The sequence below is a fragment of the Dromaius novaehollandiae genome, chromosome 1, assembly GCF_036370855.1.
Source record: "Dromaius novaehollandiae isolate bDroNov1 chromosome 1, bDroNov1.hap1, whole genome shotgun sequence".
Taxonomy (NCBI): Eukaryota; Metazoa; Chordata; class Aves; order Casuariiformes; family Dromaiidae; genus Dromaius; species Dromaius novaehollandiae.
Genome location: NC_088098.1, coordinates 212,099,469 through 212,125,165, shown reverse-complemented (window position 1 = coordinate 212,125,165; position 25,697 = coordinate 212,099,469). Strand labels below are relative to the sequence as shown.

Below are 25,697 nucleotides of genomic sequence, written 5' to 3'. Positions count from 1 at the left end.
ACCTTCAAAAGAGAACCAACCTAAAACAAACTTACTAAACAACGAAACAGATAAGCCTAAGAAGTCTTCTGTAGACCCTACTAATCAATCACAGAGAAGTCCAGTTAAGTTTCCAGTCCCAAAAGCTAGAAAATTCATTCAGAAAACAGCAGATCTGGTGTCAGAAGAAGAAGACGTTGTTCCAAAACCAGCTAAAAGGACTGACAGGGTTAATGGCATTGGTACACCACCTCGGGGCATTTTGAAGCGCAGTTCAAGTTCAAGTTCCACCGATTCTGAAGTTCTTCGTGTTAATCAGATGTTCGATGCTCAGACCAAGAGTGGTCTTCCTACTTCAACTATTTTTGAAGGAGAAGCTGAGAAGAACAGTCCTATGGAAGAAGGGGAAGATTCCTCACAAATTTCATTGGAAAAACTAAAACAAGTCAGGTTCTCTTCTAGCATAGGTAAAGGAGAACCTCCACAAAGCCCACAGCTGCATCATGGCAGAGAAATAGGAGAGTTTGATTTGTTAGAATCTGATGAAATTAAGAGTAGTGAAAATGATGCTGTTAGGTCAGATTCACTTGGGAATAAACAAATTTCTGCTGTAAAGCCTTTGGGCACCTATTCATCAGCTTTACAAGTAAATGAAAAAGATCGTTTACAAGAAGATACATCAGCATCCAGTCCTTCTGACACTAATAGGTCAGTCTTCCTGGCTAGTGAAACCTTGCAGACAAAGTCAGTTCCTTCTAAGAAACTTGAAACTCCAAGGAAGCCCTCCGGCACTGTCCTGCCAAATAACAATAAAGAACTGATTGTTGAGGAGACGCGTGAAAACAAATCAAACCAATTCTTGAGCCATGAATCAAAGTCACTAAAAAACTTTCACGGTAAGAGAACTGATGGGATTGATGAACAGAATTTAAATGCACGTAGTCCAAATTTATTAGTGTTCAAATCATTAGTATCCAGAAATTATTAATTAGGAAACAGAAATAATAGGAATGTGCTACATATTTCAGAACTACTTTTCTAATCCACTTGTTTATATTCTAATACTCTAATGTAGTCAGTATTTTTTAGAAGATCTTCTATTGGTATTCTTAAGAATTAACAATCAGATCAGATCCTGGCTAGGCAAGTTTGTCTTGGACGATGAAGGTGAAGTGATGGCACTTTGTCAAAATTTCTGTGTTAAGATCTGGTAGTTCTGCCTGCATGAGAACCGAAGAATTTTTGGTGTATTGTTGTTGACTGTCCTTGTTAGTAATGCAGCTGTGACTTTAGGATTTGTCCATGTGACTAAACACAAACATGTCTCCCGCCCCCCATTTTGCTATTTCCTTTATACTAGGGATTAACCCATCCTCTTTCCCCTTCCTCTCCTTCACCCCCCCAAAACAAATAAAGTAATATGACTATTCTTCCAGGAGGATATCTCAATGCAGGAATCGTTTTTCCAGTTCATTGCCTGCTGTATGGTTCTTCCTGAAAACAGAAGGACAGAGAACTCTTCTCTGCTAAAAGAGTAAAAAACAAGAGTATTTTTGAGGTGGATTTAGTCTTATGTCTGATTCGTAACTCTGATAAATTTATTTGTATTGCAGACCAACATCTGCTTTCTGCTAAGACAGAAGCATGTGAGGTGTCCAATACAAATTCTGCAGGTCTTCAACAAGGTAAGCCTGATCTTGTTGAGGAACAAGATGCTAAAACCACTTGCAAGCCTGACAAACATGCTGCTGAACTTGTGAAAACATTTGATGAGTCCATGTCAAAAGTATTAGATTGGTTTAAAAGAAGTTCTGGTGCTGGGGATAGGAAACCTAGGTCAGCAAGATTGCAAGGCAGGGAACCCAAAGAGGACGTGGACTTCTCAACCAGAACAGCAGTTCTTACTACAGAACATAGTGGGCCTAGCATGAATGGAAAAACACAAGTTATGGAAGAGTTACTATTTGGAAAGACTGAAAAACTGAAGAGTGTTTCACCTCCAGCATGTATTTTGGAAGACACACAGATGATAAAAGAGAGGAGGAAACCTAAGCAAGGGGAAAAGAATGAGAAAGAAAATGACAAATCACTAACTGAATTTGACTCTAGAAGAGCTGAAGAAAAAGAATCTGGTCAAGAAATCATGCAACAAAATCAAAAATCAAGCCTCTTGGAACATCAAGAATACAAGCAACCACCTCAGAGTTGTGAATCAGAGAAGGCACTCAGAGAAAAAAGAAGTATAAGGGAGATTAGAGCATTCTGGGAAAGGGAAAAAACTATCCCCAGTCATGGAGAGAAAGAAGCTAGTGTCAGTATTAATGGATCAGATGGCAGCATGTTAAAAGGCCTCAGAGAAAGTGACAAAATAAAACCCACTGCAGTATACTTACCTAATGGATTGGATGATCAAAGCAACAGTATGTTACAAAGAAGTGAACTAAGTAATGAAAGCCAGGCTTTAAGAAATGAACACCAAAACTCTTTTGAGTTTGAGCCAGGGCATGCAGCTGAAAAACTAGAAAGAACACTTCCATCTGATGGTGAAGTTCCTGAATGTGCAAAACTGCCAAAAGTCAATAACTTACAGCCAAGAGTTCGTGTGACTTCATCCTCCCCAGAAAGCAAATATAAAGATGAGAAAGAAATGTTTCAAAGAAAAGGTGTTTCTTGTTCCCAGGAGAAGCCCAACTTCAAGGTTTTGTCTTTAAAAGAAAAAATGAATGAAAAGTCCAAGAATCACATTTCAAATCCTTCACAGTTTCAGAGTTTGAGAAAATTCTGGGATACTGGAGTGAAATTACAAAGTAGCACTGAGGGACACGTTTCTTTGCGAAATAATACTGGTTCAATAACCTACCAAAGAGAATCAAAGGAAGATAAAAAAGGCAGAGGTAACCTGAGCAAACAAGAGTTAATTCAAGAACAAACCCAAGCATCTGAGAGAGAAAAAACAGAGAAATTAGGTTCTGCAGTATGTAAACTGCCATTAGAATCTCCTACCCTTAAAGGTCTGAATTTGACACAAACAAAAAATACAAATTCTATCCAAGTGGTCAGAAAAGCATTTATCTCAAAACCCAAAGAAAAGGTGGGTGTTCCAAAGCAAGAAGCTAAAGAATATTTAGAAAAAAATATTGTTTCAACAAAAGAACATCAGAACACATTTAATTCTCATTTACAGAAACTGCCTCAGGTTTCCTTGCAGCTGTTCCAATCACCTGATGATAAAGATGCCTTAAAACAGGAGGTGGCAGTAGATGGTCAGCTATGTTTATCTATAGAAACAGGGGAGAAGATGACTATTCCATCAGATGTTGATCTTCCTAAAGAGCCAGTCGAAAGTACGACCTATCAGCGTGATGCGGAGTCACCTCGGGAAGTCAGCGAGACCATAGAAAGGTCAGTCGCTCCATCCAAGTCCAGTGGATTCAGTTCTGCTTGGGAGAAGCTGCTGAAGGAGGCCCCTGAAACCTCACCTCCTGCACCAAGGAGTTCAGACAGTGCAGAACCTAGGTCACACTTTCAACTGGCATCTCAGCAATCCTATCAGCGTGATGCGGAGTCACCTCGGGAAGTCAGCGAGACCATAGAAAGGTCAGTCGCTCCGTCCAAGTCCAGTGGATTCAGTTCTGCTTGGGAGAAGCTGCTGAGGGAGGCCCCTGAAACCTCACCTCCTGCACCAAGGAGTTCAGACAGTGCAGAACCTAGGACTGCTGAGATGCCAGTTGAAAGTACGACCTATCAGCGTGATGCGGAGTCACCTCGGGAAGTCGACGAGACCATAGAAAGGTCAGTCGCTCCGTCCAAGTCCAGTGGATTCAGTTCTGCTTGGGAGAAGCTGCTGAAGGAGGCCCCTGAAACCTCACCTCCTGCACCAAGGAGTTCAGACAGTGCAGAACCTAGGTCACACTTTCAACTGGCATCTCAGCAATCCTATCAGCGTGATGCGGAGTCACCTCGGGAAGTCAGCGAGACCATAGAAAGGTCAGTCGCTCCGTCCAAGTCCAGTGGATTCAGTTCTGCTTGGGAGAAGCTGCTGAGGGAGGCCCCTGAAACCTCACCTCCTGCACCAAGGAGTTCAGACAGTGCAGAACCTAGGACTGCTGAGATGCCAGTTGAAAGTACGACCTATCAGCGTGATGCGGAGTCACCTCGGGAAGTCGACGAGACCATAGAAAGGTCAGTCGCTCCGTCCAAGTCCAGTGGATTCAGTTCTGCTTGGGAGAAGCTGCTGAAGGAGGCCCCTGAAACCTCACCTCCTGCACCAAAGAGTTCAGACAGTGCAGAACCTAGGACTGCTGAGATGCCAGTTGAAAGTACGACCTATCAGCGTGATGCAGAGTCACCTCGGGAAGTCAGCGAGACCATAGAAAGGTCAGTCGCTCCGTCCAAGTCCAGTGGATTCAGTTCTGCTTGGGAGAAGCTGCTGAGGGAGGCCCCTGAAACCTCACCTCCTGCACCAAGGAGTTCAGACAGTGCAGAACCTACGTCGCACTTTCAACTGGCATCTCAGCAATCCTATCAGCGTGATGCGGAGTCACCTCGGGAAGTCGACGAGACCATAGAAAGGTCAGTCGCTCCCTCCAAGTCCAGTGGATTCAGTTCTGCTTGGGAGAAGCTGCTGAAGGAGGCCCCTGAAACCTCACCTCCTGCACCAAAGAGTTCAGACAGTGCAGAACCTAGGACTGCTGAGATGCCAGTTGAAAGTACGACCTATCAGCGTGATGCAGAGTCACCTCGGGAAGTCAGCGAGACCATAGAAAGGTCAGTCGCTCCATCCAAGTCCAGTGGATTCAGTTCTGCTTGGGAGAAGCTGCTGAAGGAGGCCCCTGAAACCTCACCTCCTGCACCAAAGAGTTCAGACAGTGCAGAACCTAGGACTGCTGAGATGCCAGTTGAAAGTACGACCTATCAGCGTGATGCAGAGTCACCTCGGGAAGTCAGCGAGACCATAGAAAGGTCAGTCGCTCCATCCAAGTCCAATGGATTCAGTTCTGCTTGGGAGAAGCTGCTGAAGGAGGCCCCTGAAACCTCACCTCTTGCACCAAAGAGTTCAGACAGTGCAGAACCTAGGTCACACTTTCAACTGGCATCTCAGCAATGCTATCAGCGTGATGCGGAGTCACCTCGGGAAGTCAGCGAGACCATAGAAAGGTCAGTCACTCCATCCAAGTCCAGTGGATTCAGTTCTGCTTGGGAGAAGCTGCTGAAGGAGGCCCCTGAAACCTCACCTCCTGCACCAAGGAGTTCAGACAGTGCAGAACCTAGGACTGCTGAGATGCCAGTTGAAAGTACGACCTATCAGCGTGATGCGGAGTCACCTCGGGAAGTCAGCGAGACCATAGAAAGGTCAGTCGCTCCATCCAAGTCCAGTGGATTCAGTTCTGCTTGGGAGAAGCTGCTGAGGGAGGCCCCTGAAACCTCACCTCCTGCACCAAGGAGTTCAGACAGTGCAGAACCTACGTCGCACTTTCAACTGGCATCTCAGCAATCCTATCAGCGTGATGCGGAGTCACCTCGGGAAGTCAGCGAGACCACAGAAAGGTCAGTCGCTCCGTCCAAGTCCAGTGGATTCAGTTCTGCTTGGGAGAAGCTGCTGAGGGAGGCCCCTGAAACCTCACCTCCTGCACCAAGGAGTTCAGACAGTGCAGAACCTAGGACTGCTGAGATGCCAGTTGAAAGTACGACCTATCAGCATGATGCGGAGTCACCTCGGGAAGTCGACGAGACCATAGAAAGGTCAGTCGCTCCATCCACGTCCAGTGGATTCAGTTCTGCTTGGGAGAAGCTGCTGAAGGAGGCCCCTGAAACCTCACCTCCTGCACCAAAGAGTTCAGACAGTGCAGAACCTAGGACTGCTGAGATGCCAGTTGAAAGTACGACCTATCAGCGTGATGCAGAGTCACCTTGGGAAGTCAGCGAGACCATAGAAAGGTCAGTCGCTCCATCCAAGTCCAATGGATTCAGTTCTGCTTGGGAGAAGCTGCTGAAGGAGGCCCCTGAAACCTCACCTCTTGCACCAAAGAGTTCAGACAGTGCAGAACCTAGGTCACACTTTCAACTGGCATCTCAGCAATGCTATCAGCGTGATGCGGAGTCACCTCGGGAAGTCAGCGAGACCATAGAAAGGTCAGTCGCTCCATCCAAGTCCAGTGGATTCAGTTCTGCTTGGGAGAAGCTGCTGAAGGAGGCCCCTGAAACCTCACCTCCTGCACCAAGGAGTTCAGACAGTGCAGAACCTAGGACTGCTGAGATGCCAGTTGAAAGTACGACCTATCAGCGTGATGCAGAGTCACCTCGGGAAGTCAGCGAGACCATAGAAAGGTCAGTCGCTCCGTCCAAGTCCAGTGGATTCAGTTCTGCTTGGGAGAAGCTGCTGAGGGAGGCCCCTGAAACCTCACCTCCTGCACCAAGGAGTTCAGACAGTGCAGAACCTAGGACTGCTGAGATGCCAGTGGAAAGTACGACCTATCAGCGTGATGCAGAGTCACCTCGGGAAGTCAGCGAGACCATAGAAAGGTCTCTTGCTCCATCCAAAGCTGAATATGAATTATTTAATATTAATTTGCAGAAGCTTCTGAAAGAGGTCTCTGAAATGGCAGCTCCTATGCTGAAAAATATGGATAAGATAATGCAAGATAAAATGCAGACTAGGCAAAGTATATGTGTTCCATATCAGCAAGAAAAAGATCATCCTCAAGAAACAGAAGAAACAATCAAAACATCTTTTGCTTCAACTCATACAAACTTCAGTGAAGTCAGTAGTTCCCTAGAAAAGCTTATTAAGGAGGCATCTGAAAATTCATCTCCAGTATCCAAACAGTTACATGTACAAGGAAAGTTTCAGGATCCTATGTCTCCATCAAAAAAGGATACTCTGTCCATGACAATGCCACAGCCTTATTATAATGCTTTAAGTAACTATCATACAGAGGTGAAAATAGGTATCAAGAGGGAAACTTTGGAACAAAATGGCAAAGCTTCAGTAGTTGATCATGTAGTAAATGAAGTTGAAGCTTCTGATCTCCCTAAAAGAAATGTTACACTTCATAAAAGGGAACAGAGAAATATGGCTCCAACATATGTTCCCCCATTGGAAAGAGAGACCAAGACAATTACAATCAAGTTGTTCAAGATGAATGAAACAATAAAAACAGGCGAAAGCACATCCTTGGTTGCTTCTGAAAATAATTCAGAATTAAAAGCACCATTGAAATTCAGAAGAGCAAGCACACCTCTTAAAGACGAGAGTAGTTCCCCCCAGCAAGAAGCAACACAACTCTGCCTAACATCTCATCATGACAATGAAGAGAAAGGTGACAGCTCAAGCTTGGGATCTGAGTTTTCAGATGAAAATTCAGATCTCCACTCTGGAACCAGAAGTTCAACTCGTGAGCTGTTTTATTTCTAAAATTCATGGTGTTTGGTTGTTAAATATGGCTACAATTTTTCTAATAGTCAACTTCAAATATGTGAACTACAAGTCTGTGATACTTATTTCTTAATTGAATGCTTTAGATATTTGGGGGGGGATGTGAAGAACTAGTTAAGTTTCTTAATTGGAAAGTGTTTTGATAAGCATGTACTGCATTGGGTAAGCTTTTTTTGATTAGGGGAGTTTAGCAACATGATTCAATTGCTTTACCCGTTTCTTCCTCCCCTATGACATCTCTTTCAATTTAGTAACATTGTATTGCTAATATATTGGTATTTCCTTTAAACATCAAAAAAAAAAAAAAAAAAAAAACCAACCAGCAACATAAAACAGTGGCTGACTGAGCTCATTCTTTATTTAGTCTCTGAAGGTAAATGCCTATCAATGGAATGGCTGGATATGAAGACAATACCAAAATCTTTTGTTCCAGAGAACTCCGTGCCATTTTAATTTAGTATTGCTGCCTGTTGCACTGGAATATGGTTGTAAAGATGAAGTGCTGTCTTTACGAGGATTCTCATTATTTGGTTAAGTGGCAGCTCTAGTTCATATATAGAGTGTGGCAGTCATTGAAGAGCTTAAGGTAGAGGAGATAGTTTCTCAGGAGCAGAATAAAAAGGCTCAATTGGGAATATTTTCCTCTGTGAAGTTTCAAGGGCCTGCTAACTAATTCTTCAGTGTTATATGTAAGCCAGATACCAATGAGAAATCTGATCTGCATGACAGATGAGGAAGGATGAAACAGATTTTGCTTTAATCAAAGTTACAGTGTTGCTGTCCGTAAGGCCTAGCTGGTTGGCTGGTGGTGGTGGGGAGTGGGGTAAGGAGAAGAGAGAGTCTAAAAAAGAATTTTGAAGGAGCTATATCTGCCTCGATATTGCCCTTGGAGACAAATACGTGCTAATTTCAGGAATCTGAATCTCTCCACAGCTGGTTTCTTATGGCTGTTATTCAAGTATTGAAATAGAAGGTGATTTTCACAGGGGAGAAGATAAAAGGAGAAATTTGCACAGAGGAAAGACAAAATTATTAACTTCTTTTTAGTGCTGATTCATAACAAAATAGCTACAGTCTGAGTTTATTCCATCTAGTTTTAAGGCACTTAGGTACCATATTGCCCTAAACCCCCTTATTACTGAGTACAGACAGAAGTATCTGCAGAGGGCAAATCAGCCAACCTGTAGCTCTCCACAGATGGCTGAGAGAGTTTAGAGTGAGCAGATTCTTAATGTAGGCATTTTCAGGCCTAAAGCTAGACGGGATTAATGATGACTGAATTCAGGTTATCCTGAATCGCTTTAGTGTATTATTTATACTACGTGTTTGCTCACAAATGTCTGATCACTTAAAAAATGTGTCTACATAAGTGAACTGGTAATGAGAAGTTACCTTTGCCATCATGGAAACAAACCCTTCACAAATATTGGAGGCTAACCCTGGTCCCCATAAATTTTAAAATTAGTCCACTTTGCTTTGATTTCCATTTTAAGGCATTTTAAGCTAAAACTCTCAGGTATCTGTTTCAGTAGCTCCTTAAAAATATTTATTTTTGAAAGTCTGTATCTTAGAAGCATAGGCTAATTTTTTGTTCCTATATCTCTAATTTTAGAGTAACTGAACATAATACATCCCTCAGTCTATGACACTGATTTATTTTCTATTTTCATTGAATGTTCACTATGTTTGCTAAAGGTCAAAATAGATTTCTGTGAGAAATCAGTTGCTGGTTTTTTAGCGAGCTGTTTAAAATGGCATGTCTCTGTGTGCAGTGTTCACGTGTTTTGTCTCGTAACAGGTTCAGAAGAAGAATTAAACCCTGTTTTGATGGCTTTGAAAAGGAGTGCAGATAGGAAAATGCCTTCCAAAAGTCTAGAGGACATTCCATCAGCCACCTCAAGTGAGCACAAAGTTGTCTGTGTCTCCTGTGACCTCCAGTTTGGCTTAAACATGTTCATGCTGTTCTTCCACACAGCTTTGCCAAATAGCATTTTAGTACCCTGACACTGAACCTTGGCAGGAAAATCAATTTCTGAATAAGCACACGAAGTACTTTAAAAGTGAAATCCATATTTTTGTCTGTCTTTGCTTCTCAATAAGCAGTATAGAGTTAGTACTGAAAAATGACTTATTTTCTCATGCAATTTTGTTTTCAGTTCTTCATTTTCATTTTGAAACAACACTGGAAGCAGGAAAAAATGCATTATTTTAATCACTGATGAACTATTTCTTGGATAGTGAGAAAGTCTTATATAGCAAAAGTATTGGCAAATACCCAAACCAGTAATGAGCAAGAACTGCCCTTCTCTCTAGGCTGTTTGCTTGGGTCTAATTAGTAGACAGTAGAAGTATGAAAAACTTTGCTTAGTTTATTAGAGTTTCATCTGTGTATTCTAGCAGTTAATATAACCAAACACACATTAAGAGAATGCAGTGAGATAGAACTGTATTTACAGTTAATTTTAGGTCTCCATCTGTAGCCCCCTAAGATTTGTTGTTGTTGTTGTTGTTCCTGTCTTCCTTTACCCTGCCCATCAGTGTTTTCAGTGTTTTCTTTGTTTTTTTTTCTTTTTCATGACTAATGGAGAAGACATAAACTGAACATGTATTTATAAACTGAAATCTGGAGGTGTCAGTTTTGAAAGATGTTGGCTGTTGTGGACAAATTACTCCTCTAATACTACTTACGCTATTGCATGCTTCTAACTAGTTCCTAGATTTTAGGTATAGATGTACTAATATTGTTACAACAACACTGATAGAAACTGTGTGGCTGATTACATAAGAGATCCCCTCTTGGAGGCAGACTTGAGGTAGTACACTAAGGAGAAAGCATTTCTTGAATTTAACCATGCCAATGGCTCTGCTGGTTTTTGTTTGGGGGGGTTTTGCCCTCACTCCTACTAACTCTGTGGCTACCAATGCAGTCCGCTTTATCATACTGAACAACAAGCTTTCTAACTGTGTGTTACTTTTTTCCTGCACAGATGAAGGAAAAATAAATATTCCAAAGGAAGAATTAGCTCTTAGTGCTGAAGATGGTAAATATATTTTGTGTCTGCATGGAAGTTTATTCTTTTTTCAATGTCCTCTGTTTGCTAGTGAAAGATTTTTCCAAACTTAAGAATTGTGTTCTTCTTGTAGATTTGTTTAGCTTGAGCATGACTTAAATGCTTTTGTAGAATTTTGTTGTATTATTTTGTTCTTAAGTCGTATACTTATATTATGTCCTGCTGTTCCCGTAGAAACTCTGTGCCATCTAGCAGTGTACTATTTCAGTCTTTGATCATTTTGCGCATGAAAAGACTACTAAAATCATTGAGAGCTTTGAACATTAGCTCAGTTGAAAGACTGAGCTCATTTAAATGTTGAATTTGCCTGCTCATCTGTTGCATTATTAAGGCGCAAGATGACTTTTGCTCACACAGAACACCCTTCAAAGTACATCAGTTGAAAATGAACCTCTCCAAATCCCTGTCTCAAACCAGCAAAGTGGAATTACTTACTCTGAGCAATAGATGAGTCACTGGATCAGGTACTGTTGATACTGGTGATCTCCTAGTGCATTACAGATGCTTTAGTGTTAAATTTTGTTGGTCACACTTTGCATTAGGTATGTGCATAAAGCTCCTGATGTGCCTGTACTCCTTCAGGAATTCCAAATCTAAGCAAAGCAAAGCAAAGCAAACCTGTTCCAAAAACACGTCAGGATGAACACACTGGAAAATCATCAAATAACTGAGTATGGTGGAATATAACACAAAATTCTTTACTGTGTTGTTGCAGTATCATTTTAAAAATGCATTGTGCATAGCAGGATTTACTATCACCTTTATATGCTTCCAAGCATTTTGTGAGTTAGTGGTCTGTAGCATAATATGATACACAGTGTCCAACATGCTAACAAGACTTACCTACCATATTTTACTTTGCTTTGAAATAGGGAACCAAATGGTAGACCCTGCTGAAAGTACTCTGTATGTTCAATCTGGAACATGCAGTCACTTAGCTGAAAAGAGTGGCTTTTTTGGAGTCAAATTTATTGAGGGTGCAGTTTTGAAAAAATGGCCAACACAGTCAAACTGATAGCTGCGCAAACGGAATCAGGCAGGTTCTCTTGAAAATACCATTCACGCTTTTGATTCACTTAGCTTGTACACTGTTATGATCCAGCTCCTAAGGAGAGTGATGCAAAACAAAAAAATACAGGGTCTTGGGAAAGCTGAGACTTTCCACACGTAAAATATATTGCTGCTATTTATAACATTGCAAAGCTGTTTGTGCTACTGAGTGATTGTTGTCAATACTGCACTGAGCAGATCTGGAACCTGATCAGCATCAAGAGAGGAATGAAAATGCAGCAGGAAGTGAGTAATAGGATTCTTTCACCAGACAGTGGAGAGATTCCTCCACTGATATCTAACCTAATAAATTAAAAATCCTTTTTTTTAATAATAACTAACAAGTTACACATCTAGGCTAAATGCTTGCCAAAGGGGAAACTGCATCTAACTGCATACTGACAGCAACTGATATGTTTAGTGCCATTTGAGCTTCAATGCCAAAAACTTTGGAAGAGCTTAACTTATGCCTTGCAAACAATCCCGTCAGGCATGCCATATTTCAATTTATGCAATAGATGAGTATCATTGTAGGTGGCTCTTTGTTGCCAAATAATTCTCTGTCAGCAGATACTGAGTATTGGTGCATTTCACAATGTGCATCCAGTGCAAATGCCTTCAATATGTGGAGTTTTAATGTATTGCTAAATATGAGTGCAGTTATAGCACAGAAAATTGAGAATTGTGGGTTTACTGCTGACAGGATTTTTGCAAGGCTAGCTTGTGCGCTTAAGCTTTGTACAGTGAAATCAACAAGGAACGCGAAAGTGAAGTTCAGCAGAGCTATACAAAAGTTGAAGAGAGCTGCTGCAAGATGTTGCATCATCGATGGGATATGTATTACCTAATTACCTAGGAATATTTTATTATATAACTACCTAGGAATATTTGGAACTTCCTTGTTCAGGTCTAAACACCGCTTTATTTACACAAATATTCCTATTGCCATTAATGAGATTGAGTAAATAAGAGAGCAGTTGGCTTGTATACTAAGTTTTTACCAAGAACCCTATGATGACCCTAATGTCAACAATGGTATGGTCAGTTTATGAGTATGCTTATCCTTGTTCTAGGAAGAAAAGCTGGAAGATAAACTGAAAATGTTTTTTTTCATTGCATTTGATCAGAATTTTCTTGCAGCACCTGGGTTTGTACATTATGTCAAGCAGTGTGAGCACCTCTTTTGCCAGACAATGCGCTGTGACCAGTGTTACAGGAGATGTCAAACTAGACTGTCCTAGCAGTAGCTTCTGTGAATCCGATGAAACAAATCTTGCATCTAAGTTGTAAACTGGTTATGCATGTGAATGTATTTCATCTGAAGTTATTTGTTTCTAACCATTCCCTGCTATGGAATCTCACTCTTTTGATGTACAAACTTATTTTTGAAACTTTGAATTGCTGCTGCTCTTTAGTTTCCACAGTGCCTTCACAGCCCGATAAGCTCTTTTTGAATCCTGAAAAACTCAAAGGACTGAGCAAGTCAGTACCATCGTTCCTACAGGAAGAGGCAAGTTCTGTGCTTGAAATAATGTGACTAAAGCTTTCCTTTATTGTGGCATTATGCGTTTGCCAAATAGTACTTTTCAGGGTCTGCCAGGCTGGTCTCCTATTGGATACTGAGTTTGTCGTGCAACTAGCACGAGGTGATCACAAGTAGCCTGTGGTTGTTTCATCTTTCAGAATTTTTAGTCCAGTAACCAGAGATTTATTCCTACTGACAGATCTACATGTAGAGCATGTTTTATCTCAGAGGTTGAAGCATTTTTTTCAGAGCATACATTGCTTACAGGCTAAAATAAGCTTGTAAGACTATATGTAATGGCACCAACTGGTGACCCTTCTCAGAGAGAAGGTATTGAAGTATTCACTTGGTGTTCTGTTCGGGGATCTGGGTACCAGGCTGTCTTTCTCTACGTAAGTAGTCTTAGGATGTTCAGCCACATACTGTGCCTTTTTAAGTCGCCTCAGCTTAGTCTGTATACTTTATTTAAAAAAAGGAGCATGGTGAGGGGCCTTGGAGATCTGAGTATGACCTCAGAGCTTATTCCCGATCTGATGCTGAAGTTTCAGGGTGTTAAGCAATATGAACTGCCTGGTCTGCGACTCTCTGAATAGTCAGTGGATACAGGTGTGGAGGCTGTAAACGGACCAAGCACCAATCTCCTAACGTGAATATTTAAAGTGGATAGGCTGAATATATCTGTACAGATATTCTCCATTGGTCACAGGGAATGGAGAACAGGAAATAATTCAACGCTGTTGAACTTGGATAACACACAGGTCCCTCCATTTTTCTTGTGCATGACAGTAAATGGTATGCATGTGAATTTGCGTGGCAACTGTGCACATGAATCCCCCCTTCTCCTGCCCTCTAAGCTGTCAGCAAATCAAAGTCACAGAGGCTGTCTTCCAGGTCTCCCAAATGGTGGTGTAAACACCTGAGTTGGGTCAATGATGAATATGCATTAGTGGACAGAGGATTAGATGTGACACAGGAATTTAGGTCATAGATGCCAAAAAAAATGTCTGTGCTATTAACCTGAGGAATGGTTATACTGCTTATCCCTGTCCTTATTGCTGTAACTGCCCTCAGCAGAAGCATCAATAGCTTGGGTTGTTTCTCTAAAAACAAGTGGCTGAAAGGACTGAAGGGTGAGTTTCAGGACTGTGCTCTGCCCGGCCTTCCCCTGCTCTCCCTCTGAAAGTTTGAAGTATCCAAAATGCAATGATACAGTTTTGACTAGTCTTACTTTAGCACACAACTCAATACCATTCAGTGTCTGTGAATTACACCTCTTTAAATAAAGATTCTGTAAAATTACAGCATTCTAATGCCCCTTATGGTGCGAACTACGCAAGGGAGACTTCTCTAAGGCATTGCACCATGGACAAACCAAAAGATTAGTAGCTCAAAATGTTGAAGGTGGGATACCAAGCAAGTCTGAAATGCATAGCTGGGCATTTAAAAATAACCAGTTAAAGCTTCTGGAAGAAGCCAGTTTAAAAAACTGTCTGATGTGGGTTCTGAATGAAACAATCTGGTAAATACTGAAAAGACGATGGACTATACATAGTCAGTCTGGTCACAGTAGAAACAGTTTTAAGATGATCCCTTTTGATATTCTAAGAAATTGTCAGTACCCAGATCTGTTTATTCTGTCCCCCAAATTTGTCTTTAAAAATGTGATTAGTCTTATACTGTCTGCTGTTAGCTTGATAACTCAAGACAGGCCATCTGGTTTGCATATTTTCTTTACATGTCTTTTCATATTTATTTTTTAAATGAAATAAAAATACACTAGCAATAATTCTTAACTATTTTAAAATTTAATATGAAGTAATTTTTAATATCCCACCAGTAGGATAAATTGTGGGTTTTTTTGTGTTCGTTGCCATTCCTGAATATTTATAGAGGTCCTAATGAAAATACCTTACATTATAAGGCTTATTCACATATGCTGGTTCTGCCTTTGAATTTATTATCACCTAAGTACCATCTGGTCACTAAGACGTATCTAACTGATGCATAGATAACATAAGTCTGATAGAAATAACAAATAGAAATAAGCACTGTAGACACCATGTAATCATGGTGAAATTAACAGTTGTTGCTATGTGTTGGTTCAGTTCTGAAATTATTTTTAAAATGGTGTATTCATCTGATAACGAAATACTTTCTAACTGAAAAAAATATATATATATATAAAGAAATCTGTCTCTGTTAGTGTACCAGTGTCTTATCCTTCTGCTCAAAGGAGATAACAGCCTAAAAAATTCAAGGTTCTCTACTTGAAATGCTAACAAGACCCTTATTTAAAATTGTGAGTTAACTTGGAAAAAAAAGTAGGGACACAGTGCATTCTGGAGGCATGCCGTCACCTTGGTGCCTCATAACTCTATGTCTCTGAACTTCCAGACATTCCATAAACACAAGACCTTTGACTGCTCCCATCCAAGGAGCAAGCTTTGCCGAGTAAATTAAGGACATAGCTGCAAGTGAGCAGAATTGGGTTCAGTCCTGGCTCTGCTGTGTGGACAGCAGCTAAAATGGTCTCAGACAAACCGTATGTCCCTCCCCTACAACAGGGATTAGGATATCCTGCCCTGCAAAGCGTGCATGTAACAGGGCTGAATAAGAGAGCAAGGGATAAGCACAAAATCCTGATCATCCACACTACTTAACTGTTATTTCACTCACTGGATTTATTTTGGATACTTCCAAATAGCACTCTTCAAGACAGTTTTTCTCTCAAGGAGCCTTGCCCTAGGCAGGGTAGACGTTATTCAGCCCTCATCTTTGACCTCAGGATTGGGGAACAATCCTGGCCTGTTTTTACTTAGTATAGATGTAGCCAGAGAAGCTAGGATCAATAAATGTTTATAAAGACTTATTCGGTATGTTTATGTTAGACACATTTCTATAAATATATATTTTTTGATGTGTGTAGAAAATATTGTTTACTAATTGCATGTGCTAGTAAAAGGTCTGCGGCAGCTGCTCAAAACTGTAGAAGGGAGGAGGAAAGCCTTGTCATATGTTCACAGTCGGAATATGGGGTGATAACAACTTGTGCAGGAAGATCCCAAAGCACACATCGAAGTTAAAGAAGCGTTGTGCTTTTTGTAGAGGGAAGACATGGAGACAGAATGAGGTTGTGAGCACACAATCTGATAATGACCAAGTGAACCAAAACTATAGTTTCCTGATGTAAAAGCAGGGCTCTGCTTGCTCTCTTGCAATACAGGCATTTTCCAAAAGCCATTTATGGTATCCAGTGCTCTTCTGTGCATGTTACCTCTCAACTAACTGTCTTAAAGATAGGGACTTGAGAATTGACAGTATTCTCTATATAGCAGAAAGGGACTGGTGAAAGATCTGAGCATTATCATTTGCAAAATTTTATTCATGGTGTAGTGAAGCTGAGTTTAATTGTCCCAATTAACTTTTTACTTTCCATTGCTACTTGAGATTAAAAAAAAGAGGCTAGTTGCATTACTGCTTTAAAAAAAGGCTTTCTATGTGAAAAATTCCCTTTCAACTTTTTTTTTTTTAAGTGCATGAGCTTTTTAAGAACATACTAATTACTAATGTTGCACTCCTAGGGGATTTAAATTCAGGTTTTTACCAAGTCCCAGTCTGTGTTATTAAAATTCTGCTTTATATTTTTTAAATGTTCCTTGTGACTACATAGTGCCTACATAGACTTTCTTTCTGTGATGTTTTTGTAGAGTGATGACAGAGAGACAGATACAGCGTCAGAAAGCAGTTATTCCTTTGGCAGAATCAAGAAGAGTCCCAGCTCTCTAACCAATCTTAGCGGCTCTTCTGGCATGGCCTCCTTATCCTCTGTATGTAAACCAAAGCCTTGTTTTAATGGCACTTTGCTTACGCTAATCTCTTCAGTGTTCCACCTGCTTTCTCATTCCACTTGCCTTTCCTTCCTTGGCATCTTTGTCTCCTTCCTTCCTTCCATCTGCCATGTGAACCCTTGCATGGAGTTCCTTAAAAAATAAAACAAAATTGTTTCTGCTTTTCTTTTTTAAAGACCAGTATCATTACATTATTGATTCCTCTAAGGAGTATTGGATGGATCATAGTTTGTGTTTATTATAGTCATATACTGGAGCCTGTTCAGGACTCCACTGTGCAGGGTGCTCTTTAAAAGCTAAACAAAGAGCTGGCTTTTACCCTAAGAGCTGACAGTTGTAGCTGAAAATGAGGAACGTACACAAAGCAAGTGTTAAGAAATGGAGCAAGAGGGAAAAGGAGAAAGTGAAAGGAAGAGACAGTATTGCTGTGGGATGGTGATTAAGTCAGTGACTGGTCAACCAAAAGTCATTAGTTTATGTGAGCTTTATGGGAAAAGAAAAATTTTGGGAAAGGATAATGAGATTAAAAAAAATTGTACCTCCTTCTTTTTCACTCCATCTAGGGTTTCATTTTCAAATATACTCTATTTAGGCACCCAATTCAGTCTCATAAAGACTTTATTCCTCATCTTTTTGTTGTTATTTTCAGAAGGCCTGTTCCCTTAAAGTCTAGGCTCTGATTTCTCTGAGGAAGATCAGCTGAAGAGATACTTAAAATATCTGATCACAGGCAGTCATCATTTGTGCAGCATGCTATCATTTTACTTCTATCTTAATGTCATTAACCTATTCACATTTTTTATAGCAAGTTTGGCCTAACACCTTTAAGACTTATAAATAATATTCTTTGTTAACCTGCTTGCTGAGAAATGTGTATAATAGTCTCCTTTATGTTTCTTAATTACATCTTAAAAGGACACAGCTGATTTTTTTACTGTCTGAATTCTGAGCAGAACTTCTACCCTGATCTTGAAGTATCTGGCCAAATTCAAAACCTGAAAATTTTTCCTCCTCTTGTATGATACAGGTGAGCGGAAGTCTAATGAGCATCTATAGTGGAGATTTTGGCAATGTGGATGTGAAGGGGAACATTCAGTTTGCTATTGATTATGTAGAACAGCTGAACGAGCTCCACATTTTTATTTGCCAATGTAAAGACTTGGCAGTGGCAGATGTTAAGCAACAGCGTTCAGACCCGTAAGTATAACTAGACTATATGTATTTTTCCTGATGAAAGTTTCTTTTAATATATAAATGAAGAAAACTGATATTTTTTTCAGTCACTACCACTTGTTGGATTAAACAACCAAATAAATGAATGAAGAGGCTATAACATGCTTTCCATAGTTGTTGTCCCCTCTGAAGTGAATATAGAATTGCCACTGTAAGCTCAAACTTTTATGAAACTCTGCTCTTAGGTTTTAAATTTAACTTTCAAGATGGTAAATCCTGCTTTGACATGTGTCCAATGGAATAAGAGCCTATAAATGTTAAATCTGGGCATACTGTATTTAAACATTGTGCATTTGTATGGGTTGAGGAGACATTCCAACAGATTCCCTCGGCAGAGAAAGGTTACCCCCCACTTTGGAAAAATAAGCATTATTTTTATAACTTTTAAACCACTGTTTTTCCCTTTCTTAAATGGGACAAACTAAACAACATAATGACTAGTTAAATGGATTTAGTTTACTTTATAAGACCATTGTATTTTATTTTTCACTGACTTGTGTATTTTGAATGGGGAAATTGGAAGGGTATTTTCATAATTTTTTTACCAGCCTGTTTAAATTTTAGGTATGTAAAGACTTACCTGCTTCCAGAAAAATACAAGCTGGGCAAACGGAAGACCTCTGTGAAAAAGAAAACTTTCAATCCAGTCTATAATGAAATACTGCGGGTATTTATCAAACTATTACTAGACAAAAACCCAGGTGATATGCATGAAATATTAGGAACTTGAACTTTTCAGTGCAAGTCCAGATGCTCTCAAAACAGTTGTCTGTTTATTAGAATGAGATGCATTCCAATTCCATATTTCCTTCCACCGATAGTTAACTATATAGCGTGCTCTGAATACAACATGGAAACCTTGATATTTCTATAATGCTTACAAACAAACCCAAGTATGAACTTCAAATGTTTGAAATAAAGATTAAAACATAAAAAGAGTTTTGTTTTGAAATGAAGAAATGATTAGTTATAGTTGTATAAATCCAAGCATGTTTTCCCCCATCTTATCACTTTCAGACATGGCTTTGATGAAGCTCTCACTTGTTTCAGTGGTTTTTTTCTTTCCTTTCTCCCTCCTGGCAGTATAAAATTGAGAAGGCTGTCCTAAAGAACCAAAGGCTCAATATCTCCGTCTGGCACAATGATACCTTTGGGAGGAATAGTTTCCTTGGTGAAGTGGAGCTAGATTTAGGAACCTGGGACTGGAATGGTAAAATAAACAAGCAGATCAACTGGTTTCCACTTAAGCCAAGGGTATGTTACTAGAATTGGGTTATTCGGTTTATATTTTTCACTGTATAAGTGCAAGACCAAGTGATTGTTTATTCAGGCCTTGTGTTCTCTGGTTGCAAGTCTTTCAAGTAGGGAAAAATAATTTTTGTATTGCTTACAATCATAAATACCTCTTTGGTGAATGGGAAATACAATTCTGAGGTTTCTATTAGTGTAGTAAGTAGCCAGCTATTTTAACAGTAAGCAGAAATTTCTCAAAGCCTAAGGAGTGGGAATTTCAAGCTACTTCTTGGTTATGTCATGTTGCTGCAACAGATATGTAAAGGCACTTGTCTTCTGAATATACAGTACGTTTACTGAGAATATGTATCCAGTGTAGCACTGTCAAGTACTTAGGCTTGCCTTAAAATATCTCATGTCCTGTAAACTGAAGCAAGATTGAAGGATAACAAAACAAGAAAAAATTTCTCTTGTAGAAGTCAAGCTTGTTTCTGCGGGAAAACTTTGCACAGTAAACTCTTGAGTGTGAACTCCAAGGTTTGGGGTTTGTGATTTTCTTTTGTTATTTCAGGCTTCAGCAATGGCTCTTGAACTAGAAAACAGAGGGGAGATGAAACTAGCCCTCCAGTATGTTCCACAGCCTGTTGGAGGTATGCATTACTACTTTGTTTGGGCTTGTCAGGCCTTTGGGGGATTTTGGTCTTTTCTTTAAAAAAAAATAAATAAATAAAAAAAAAGACCAAACCACTTTTAGCATTTTTCAAATTCAGCCATCCTTTTTAATAAAAAGCATAAATTCATCTTGAGGGTTAAATCAATCTGGTCATTAATTCACTTTAGGATCCGAGGCCATTTTGTTGCTGCTACTGTTATTACAGAAGAAATTACCAGGTTGTTATAATCTATTAGGTTTGTAATCCAGCCTGTATATGTAACAAAGTTCTGTTTTGTCACTAATTACTTTAGTGGTTATAAATTGTCAGGCAGGTGCTGTTATTTGCTAAATACACAATGACAAGACACTAAAGGAATATGAGATAGGGAAATAGCCATAACCACTTAGAATGTAGCAGTTTACAGCAGTACAATCTGCGCGTTTACTCTTATCTGGCAACTGGTAACTGTCTGACAATGAAGCCAGGTCAGATCCGACCAGTCAGTAAGTATCAAATATATTAGGAATGCAGAAGAGCTTATTTGAAAATGTAAAAGCCAATGAAAGCTGGCATCACATAAACTGGAAACAAGCTGATCTCTTTACCTAAGAGACTTGGAAAGAGAAGATCAGTGGCTTGCATTTGTTTATTTGTAACAGAAGAGAAGTTGTTATAGGAATACAGACATGGTGTGGTCTTGCAGTACTTTGGGATGGAGATTGCAGCTTCAAGGGTAAAGAAATGAATGTTGGATTAAGATGTGAGATAATGAGAGTCTAGGCTGAACATCACCTCTGCAAATGGACGACAGGAACAGCTCCATCATGGAGATGACCTTTAAAATCAATTTGTAAGGCTTAATCAGAACCAGGATGTTTTAGAGAATGGTCAGAATTTAAAATGATGAACAAGTTACAGCTCTGAGTGACAGACGGATGATACTGTCTACAAAATGAATAACAGAAGATTTGAAGGCGAAACTACTGAAGTGCTGAAGACTAGGAGACATCCAAGATAAGCGGAAGTTTTTAACCTGAATGAGATACAGATCGAAGAGGTACACCGTAAGCCGTGCAAATAGGAATTTGTGGTTTTAGATCATATATCCAGAGATAAGATGCAGGACGAGAAGAGATGGACATCAAGGACAAACCCTGTGGGACTCTCACTGTTGGAGAAGGGAGAGGATTAAGGAGGACTTTTCAAATGACTTAGTGAAGAAGCCGTAGCAGAGGGAGAAGGAGTGGGTGGGATCACAAGAGTCTGAGGAGGACAGGATTTCAGGGAATCTTCTGAAAGGCAAATATGCTTTCTGATTTCTGTCTGTTCAGGTAGATGAAGACAGTGTCTGGTTCCAATATAAGTAGAAAAATCTCATTAGAGAACTTGGTAAAAGGGTGGTGAAAGCAGAAACAAGACCTTTTCTTTCTTTCTAAAGTAGGGTAGAGGGTGAATTTAGGATCAAGTTGAATGAGGACCTTCAGACATCTGTGGTAATCACCCTGATAAAGTTCTGGAGAAATGAGTACTTAAGTACTTAGGCAAGTTGTGGCGAAAATGCCTTCTGAAGATGAGAAAAGCTCAAAAGTACTTACATTGAGGAGAAAACCAAAGAAAAGGAAGTGAAAGTTTAACAGGGTTTTTATTTTATTTTTCCCCCCAACTCATGTTTATGAAGGGAATAAAGTACTACAAAAAACAAATACTACTTCATTCAGTTTTAAATAAAAATAATACAGTGTAGTTGCAGAAGGATTTGTGATAGGAAGGGTAGAACACCCCAGCTGGAAAACCATCCAGCTGGAAACAGAGGGGATGTGTTCTATTCTTGCTTTGTCCAACATTGCTATTGTGCTTTCTCTAAAATAAATTTGGAAAGGCATGTTCTCAATTTTCATGATAAGTATTTTTCCCAAGTTTGAAAGATTTCTTATTCAAGAGTTTTATTCTCCATTCCCTTTGCCTCTCTTTCACTGTGCAGATAGTTTTTACCAAATATTGTACTGGGAGGAAGTACTCAGTACTGCTGTATATTTGCTGTTTTTTTTTTTTTTAAGGAAAAAAGACTCCATCCACCGGTGAGGTCCACATCTGGGTGAAGGAATGCCATGACCTTCCTCTTCGGAGGGGCAACAGGCTCAACTCTTTTATTAAGTGGTAACAACTGTGGTTAAAATCATCACATGTAGTGGCTTAATAATGCTTTCTAATCCTCCCTTCTTTTTTTTTTTTTTAACTTAAATTAAAGAACACCTAATTACTTTCTATTTTACTATCATGCAAATCATCCCATAGAACTTGCAACTTCAATATGCTAAGGATATACCACCCATTATATTGTACTGGGAGAATTTCTTTCATAGTCCTTACGCTTTCACTTTTTTTTCCTTAGCTGCTTAGTGGAATGGCTAGTCAAGATTAAGTCAGATCTTATGTCTGCTTTTAGCTGCATTTAAACAAAAAAGGTTGTTGTGAGAGTATGGTTTAGCTTAGCAAATCATAGGAGGAGACAGAAATGAGAAGCACAGTTGTATTTCTTCCTTCTGCCTTTCCACAAACACATTAAAATGGAAAGAATGAAGAGCAGCAAGATGGCTGGGAAATCTCTGGCAGCAACAAAAAGGTTTCAGCAACACTGTTGATGATCCAGCAAATAAACTCACTTGTGTCTCCTCCCCACCTGACTTCCTTTCCATTGTTTGAAGCACGTGGCTGGACGCATCCTGCCAGTGCTTCTTGGAAGGAACTGAGAATGCAACCTTTGGCTTATCTCCATGATGCTAAAGCATCTTATCTTTAGTCACATAACTTGCAAAGGGTGTTAATCTGTAGCTTTCTTCTGTTCGGTGTGTTTAATGCAGTCCGTACTGACCAAGTGTAAACTGACAATGCTTTCTCTTCTGAAGTACCATTCTTCCAGATACTAGCAGGAAAAGTCGCCAGAAAACAAGAACAGTGGCAAAAACTACAAACCCAGTATTCAACCACACCATGGTCTATGATGGCTTTAGGCCAGAAGACTTGAGAGAAGCCTGCGTAGAACTCACGGTCTGGGATCACAACAAACTAGCCAACCACTTTTTGGGAGGTCTCAGGATAGGCCTTGGAACAGGTACTGGGCTCTTGATAGATTAATCCTTTCTTTACAAAATACAGTTTTTGTTTCCTTTTTTTACCTTTCCATTTCTTCTCTTTTTGCAAAGATCACTGAACAGCCTTGCAGCTATCTATTTACTAAAGAGTTTCATTAATTTATCTATTTCTTAGCACAGATCCTGAAATGTAAATAGCAGAAGTATTATGATGGTTAGGGGTGACTGATAAGTTAGAAGAAATCTTAGAAATAAACCTTTGTCTGTCCATTCATAGTACCTGGTACTGTTTGAAGCACAGAGTATGTGATTTCTGCACCTAAAATCTTGATAACTTCTTACAAATGTACACATGCAAAACAGGATACGTGGTGTAGAGACACTACTAGGTGGAGAGACACTACTAGGTGGAGATACAAGGACAGATAGAGAATGCATGATAGGAGTTGGAGATATTGAAAAGGAATAGAGGAAAGATGAAAAATACTACTGCTATAAATGCAAACAAGTTTTTAGCATGAAAGGCAGTATAAGGTGGTGGATAGATGGAAAAGTTGTATGTGTTCTCAATCATTATGCTTCATCCCTTTCATTGACTTCTTTGGTCTGGGGGAGGGATGTGTTAAGTCTTTTCAAGCAAACGCGACGAAAAAATGACTTTTCCCAAATGAACTTCTTGCATGGTTCATTAGCATAACCTAAAATAAAAAACAGGGTAAGAAATCTCAGACTGTACTTTAAGTAGCCAAGCTTGTATTTCAGTACCAAAATCAGTGGCCTATTTTATTTTTACTTCTCAGATGTTAAGTTACTGTATGTTGTTCCATCTATGCAAAAGATAAGCTTCTGACTGAAGCCCAAACCCCTGCATTTGGTATCCTGTCTTATCTTTCTTCTTGGACTTGTGACAGAATAAGACAAACAGTAACACACAAAAAAAAAAGGAAGAAAAAAGACGATGATGTTTCTGTGCAAAATTGTCATAATTACATTTGACAGAAGTTGTTGAAGTGTAAAAACATAGAACTGGATCTTGAAAGCACTAGGTCTTTTTAGAAGAGGGGCAAATGTGATTATCTGCTCTCAACTTTGAGGCTTATTAAGTGATTAATGTTTCTCTTAAAACTGACATTTTTCTAGGCAAAAGCTATGGAACTACAGTAGATTGGATGGATTCTACTTCAGCTGAAACTGCCCTGTGGGAGAAGATGATGAACTCGCCAAACACATGGATAGAAGATACACTACCTCTCAGGATGCTAATGGTTGCAAAATTGACAAAATAAAGTGGCTTTTTAATTGCTAGTGCCAAAAAGAAACCTTGGGAATAAAATTAAAGGGAGGGGGGAGAAACTTGGAAGAGGAACACAGTAGCTCTTTTGATGGTGTCTGTTCTCTTGCTGTTTTGTGCTATCAAATGTCACTTCATATTTCAAATTAAACTGCCGCCTGCAAGATTATTATGTAAATTTAAGGAGTTCTCTTATTTTTTTAATTTACTGAAAATGAATTCAAGTAAGAATGCACTTACAGAATTCAGTACAAAGGTAGCTGTGATATTTGGATGCTTGTATTGCATGGATGCCTAAATGAAGTGTTTCTGATTCCTTGATCTAAATTGCCAGCAAAAAAGGAAGGGCAGCTCTTTCTGCACATCACTAGGATTGTTTGTGAGGTGTTATTAATATGATAGCAAAAGATTGGGTTTTGTTCATGCTCATTAGTGTGAGTACACAGCTGAGTCCTCTTTAATGCTATGTCAGATCTCTCCAGCATGGATTATGAGTGTGCAGAATTCATAAAAAAAAAAACCAAAAACTTTACCTGTATTTCTAGGATGTGAAATTATTTCTATATTTTCTTGGAAATTTTATATTTCTAGGATGTGAAAGTACCTTCCATGATGAGAGAAACATTCTGTGAAGTGGTACTGTTGATGTTTTGTCCTGCAAGGTGCAGAGGACTGTTAATTCCAATGAACAATCAGGGTCACAAAAAGTCTGCTTATATATGTATTAATCACCTTGCTAGTATACTAACCTTATTCTTAAATGCTGAAGGCCTTGAGGTCAGTTTTTTTGTCTAAAGCATCTAAAATTGCCAGTTTTAATGATGAAAATATGTTGGCTATTTATTTTGTAAAGCATATTCATTATCTGTACCTGTATCTGTTGGCTTGTTTTTTGCAAAAAGTAATTTATCTGTACTTTAGCGCCACCGTTAGGAGATTGCTGGGATTCCGGCAGTCCTGGTTTAGATAGCTTTGTAGCGTATGAAATAGGACTGGAATTTGTCACCTGCAGAAACACATGCCAGCAACAAAAGCTAAATGCATAAAAACCAAAATGTATTACATTGTTTTGGATTTCTTTTGTTTTTGTTTTTTTTTTTTAAATAAAAGCAGTCTATTAAAGCTACGTAGGAATTCAATGTTTAATTAAAACTGGAAGTATTTTCTATTAGCAATTCATTGCAGAGGAAAAACACTTTTCAAAATAAATGCACATTTATTTGCTGCAACTGCATAGGTCTAGAAGCTGGTAAAATTCAGCATTTCCTTAGAGTAGAGAGGAAA

At 39.4% G+C, this 25,697-nt stretch overlaps 1 protein-coding gene across 4 annotated transcripts; it reads left to right on the top strand.

Moving 5' to 3' along the window:
- The first annotated feature begins 1,672 nt into the window (after window positions 1-1,672).
- Window positions 1,673-25,539, top strand: SYTL2 (synaptotagmin like 2). 4 transcript variants are annotated; one of them, XM_026103326.2, is made up of 13 exons: window positions 1,673-7,373; window positions 9,213-9,314; window positions 10,402-10,455; window positions 11,734-11,781; window positions 12,951-13,045; window positions 16,768-16,887; window positions 17,936-18,105; window positions 18,706-18,808; window positions 19,225-19,395; window positions 19,946-20,024; window positions 22,088-22,187; window positions 22,937-23,142; window positions 24,263-25,539. In XM_026103326.2, exons 1-13 carry the CDS (start codon window positions 1,757-1,759, stop codon window positions 24,406-24,408), a joined length of 7,011 nt encoding a protein of 2,336 aa, XP_025959111.2. In that variant the 5' UTR covers window positions 1,673-1,756; the 3' UTR covers window positions 24,409-25,539. The 4 variants fall into 4 exon arrangements, with proteins under 4 accessions (XP_025959111.2, XP_064361249.1, XP_064361250.1 ...); XM_064505179.1 differs by lacking the exon at window positions 11,734-11,781; XM_064505180.1 differs by lacking the exon at window positions 16,768-16,887.
- Window positions 25,540-25,697: the final 158 nt, after the last annotated feature.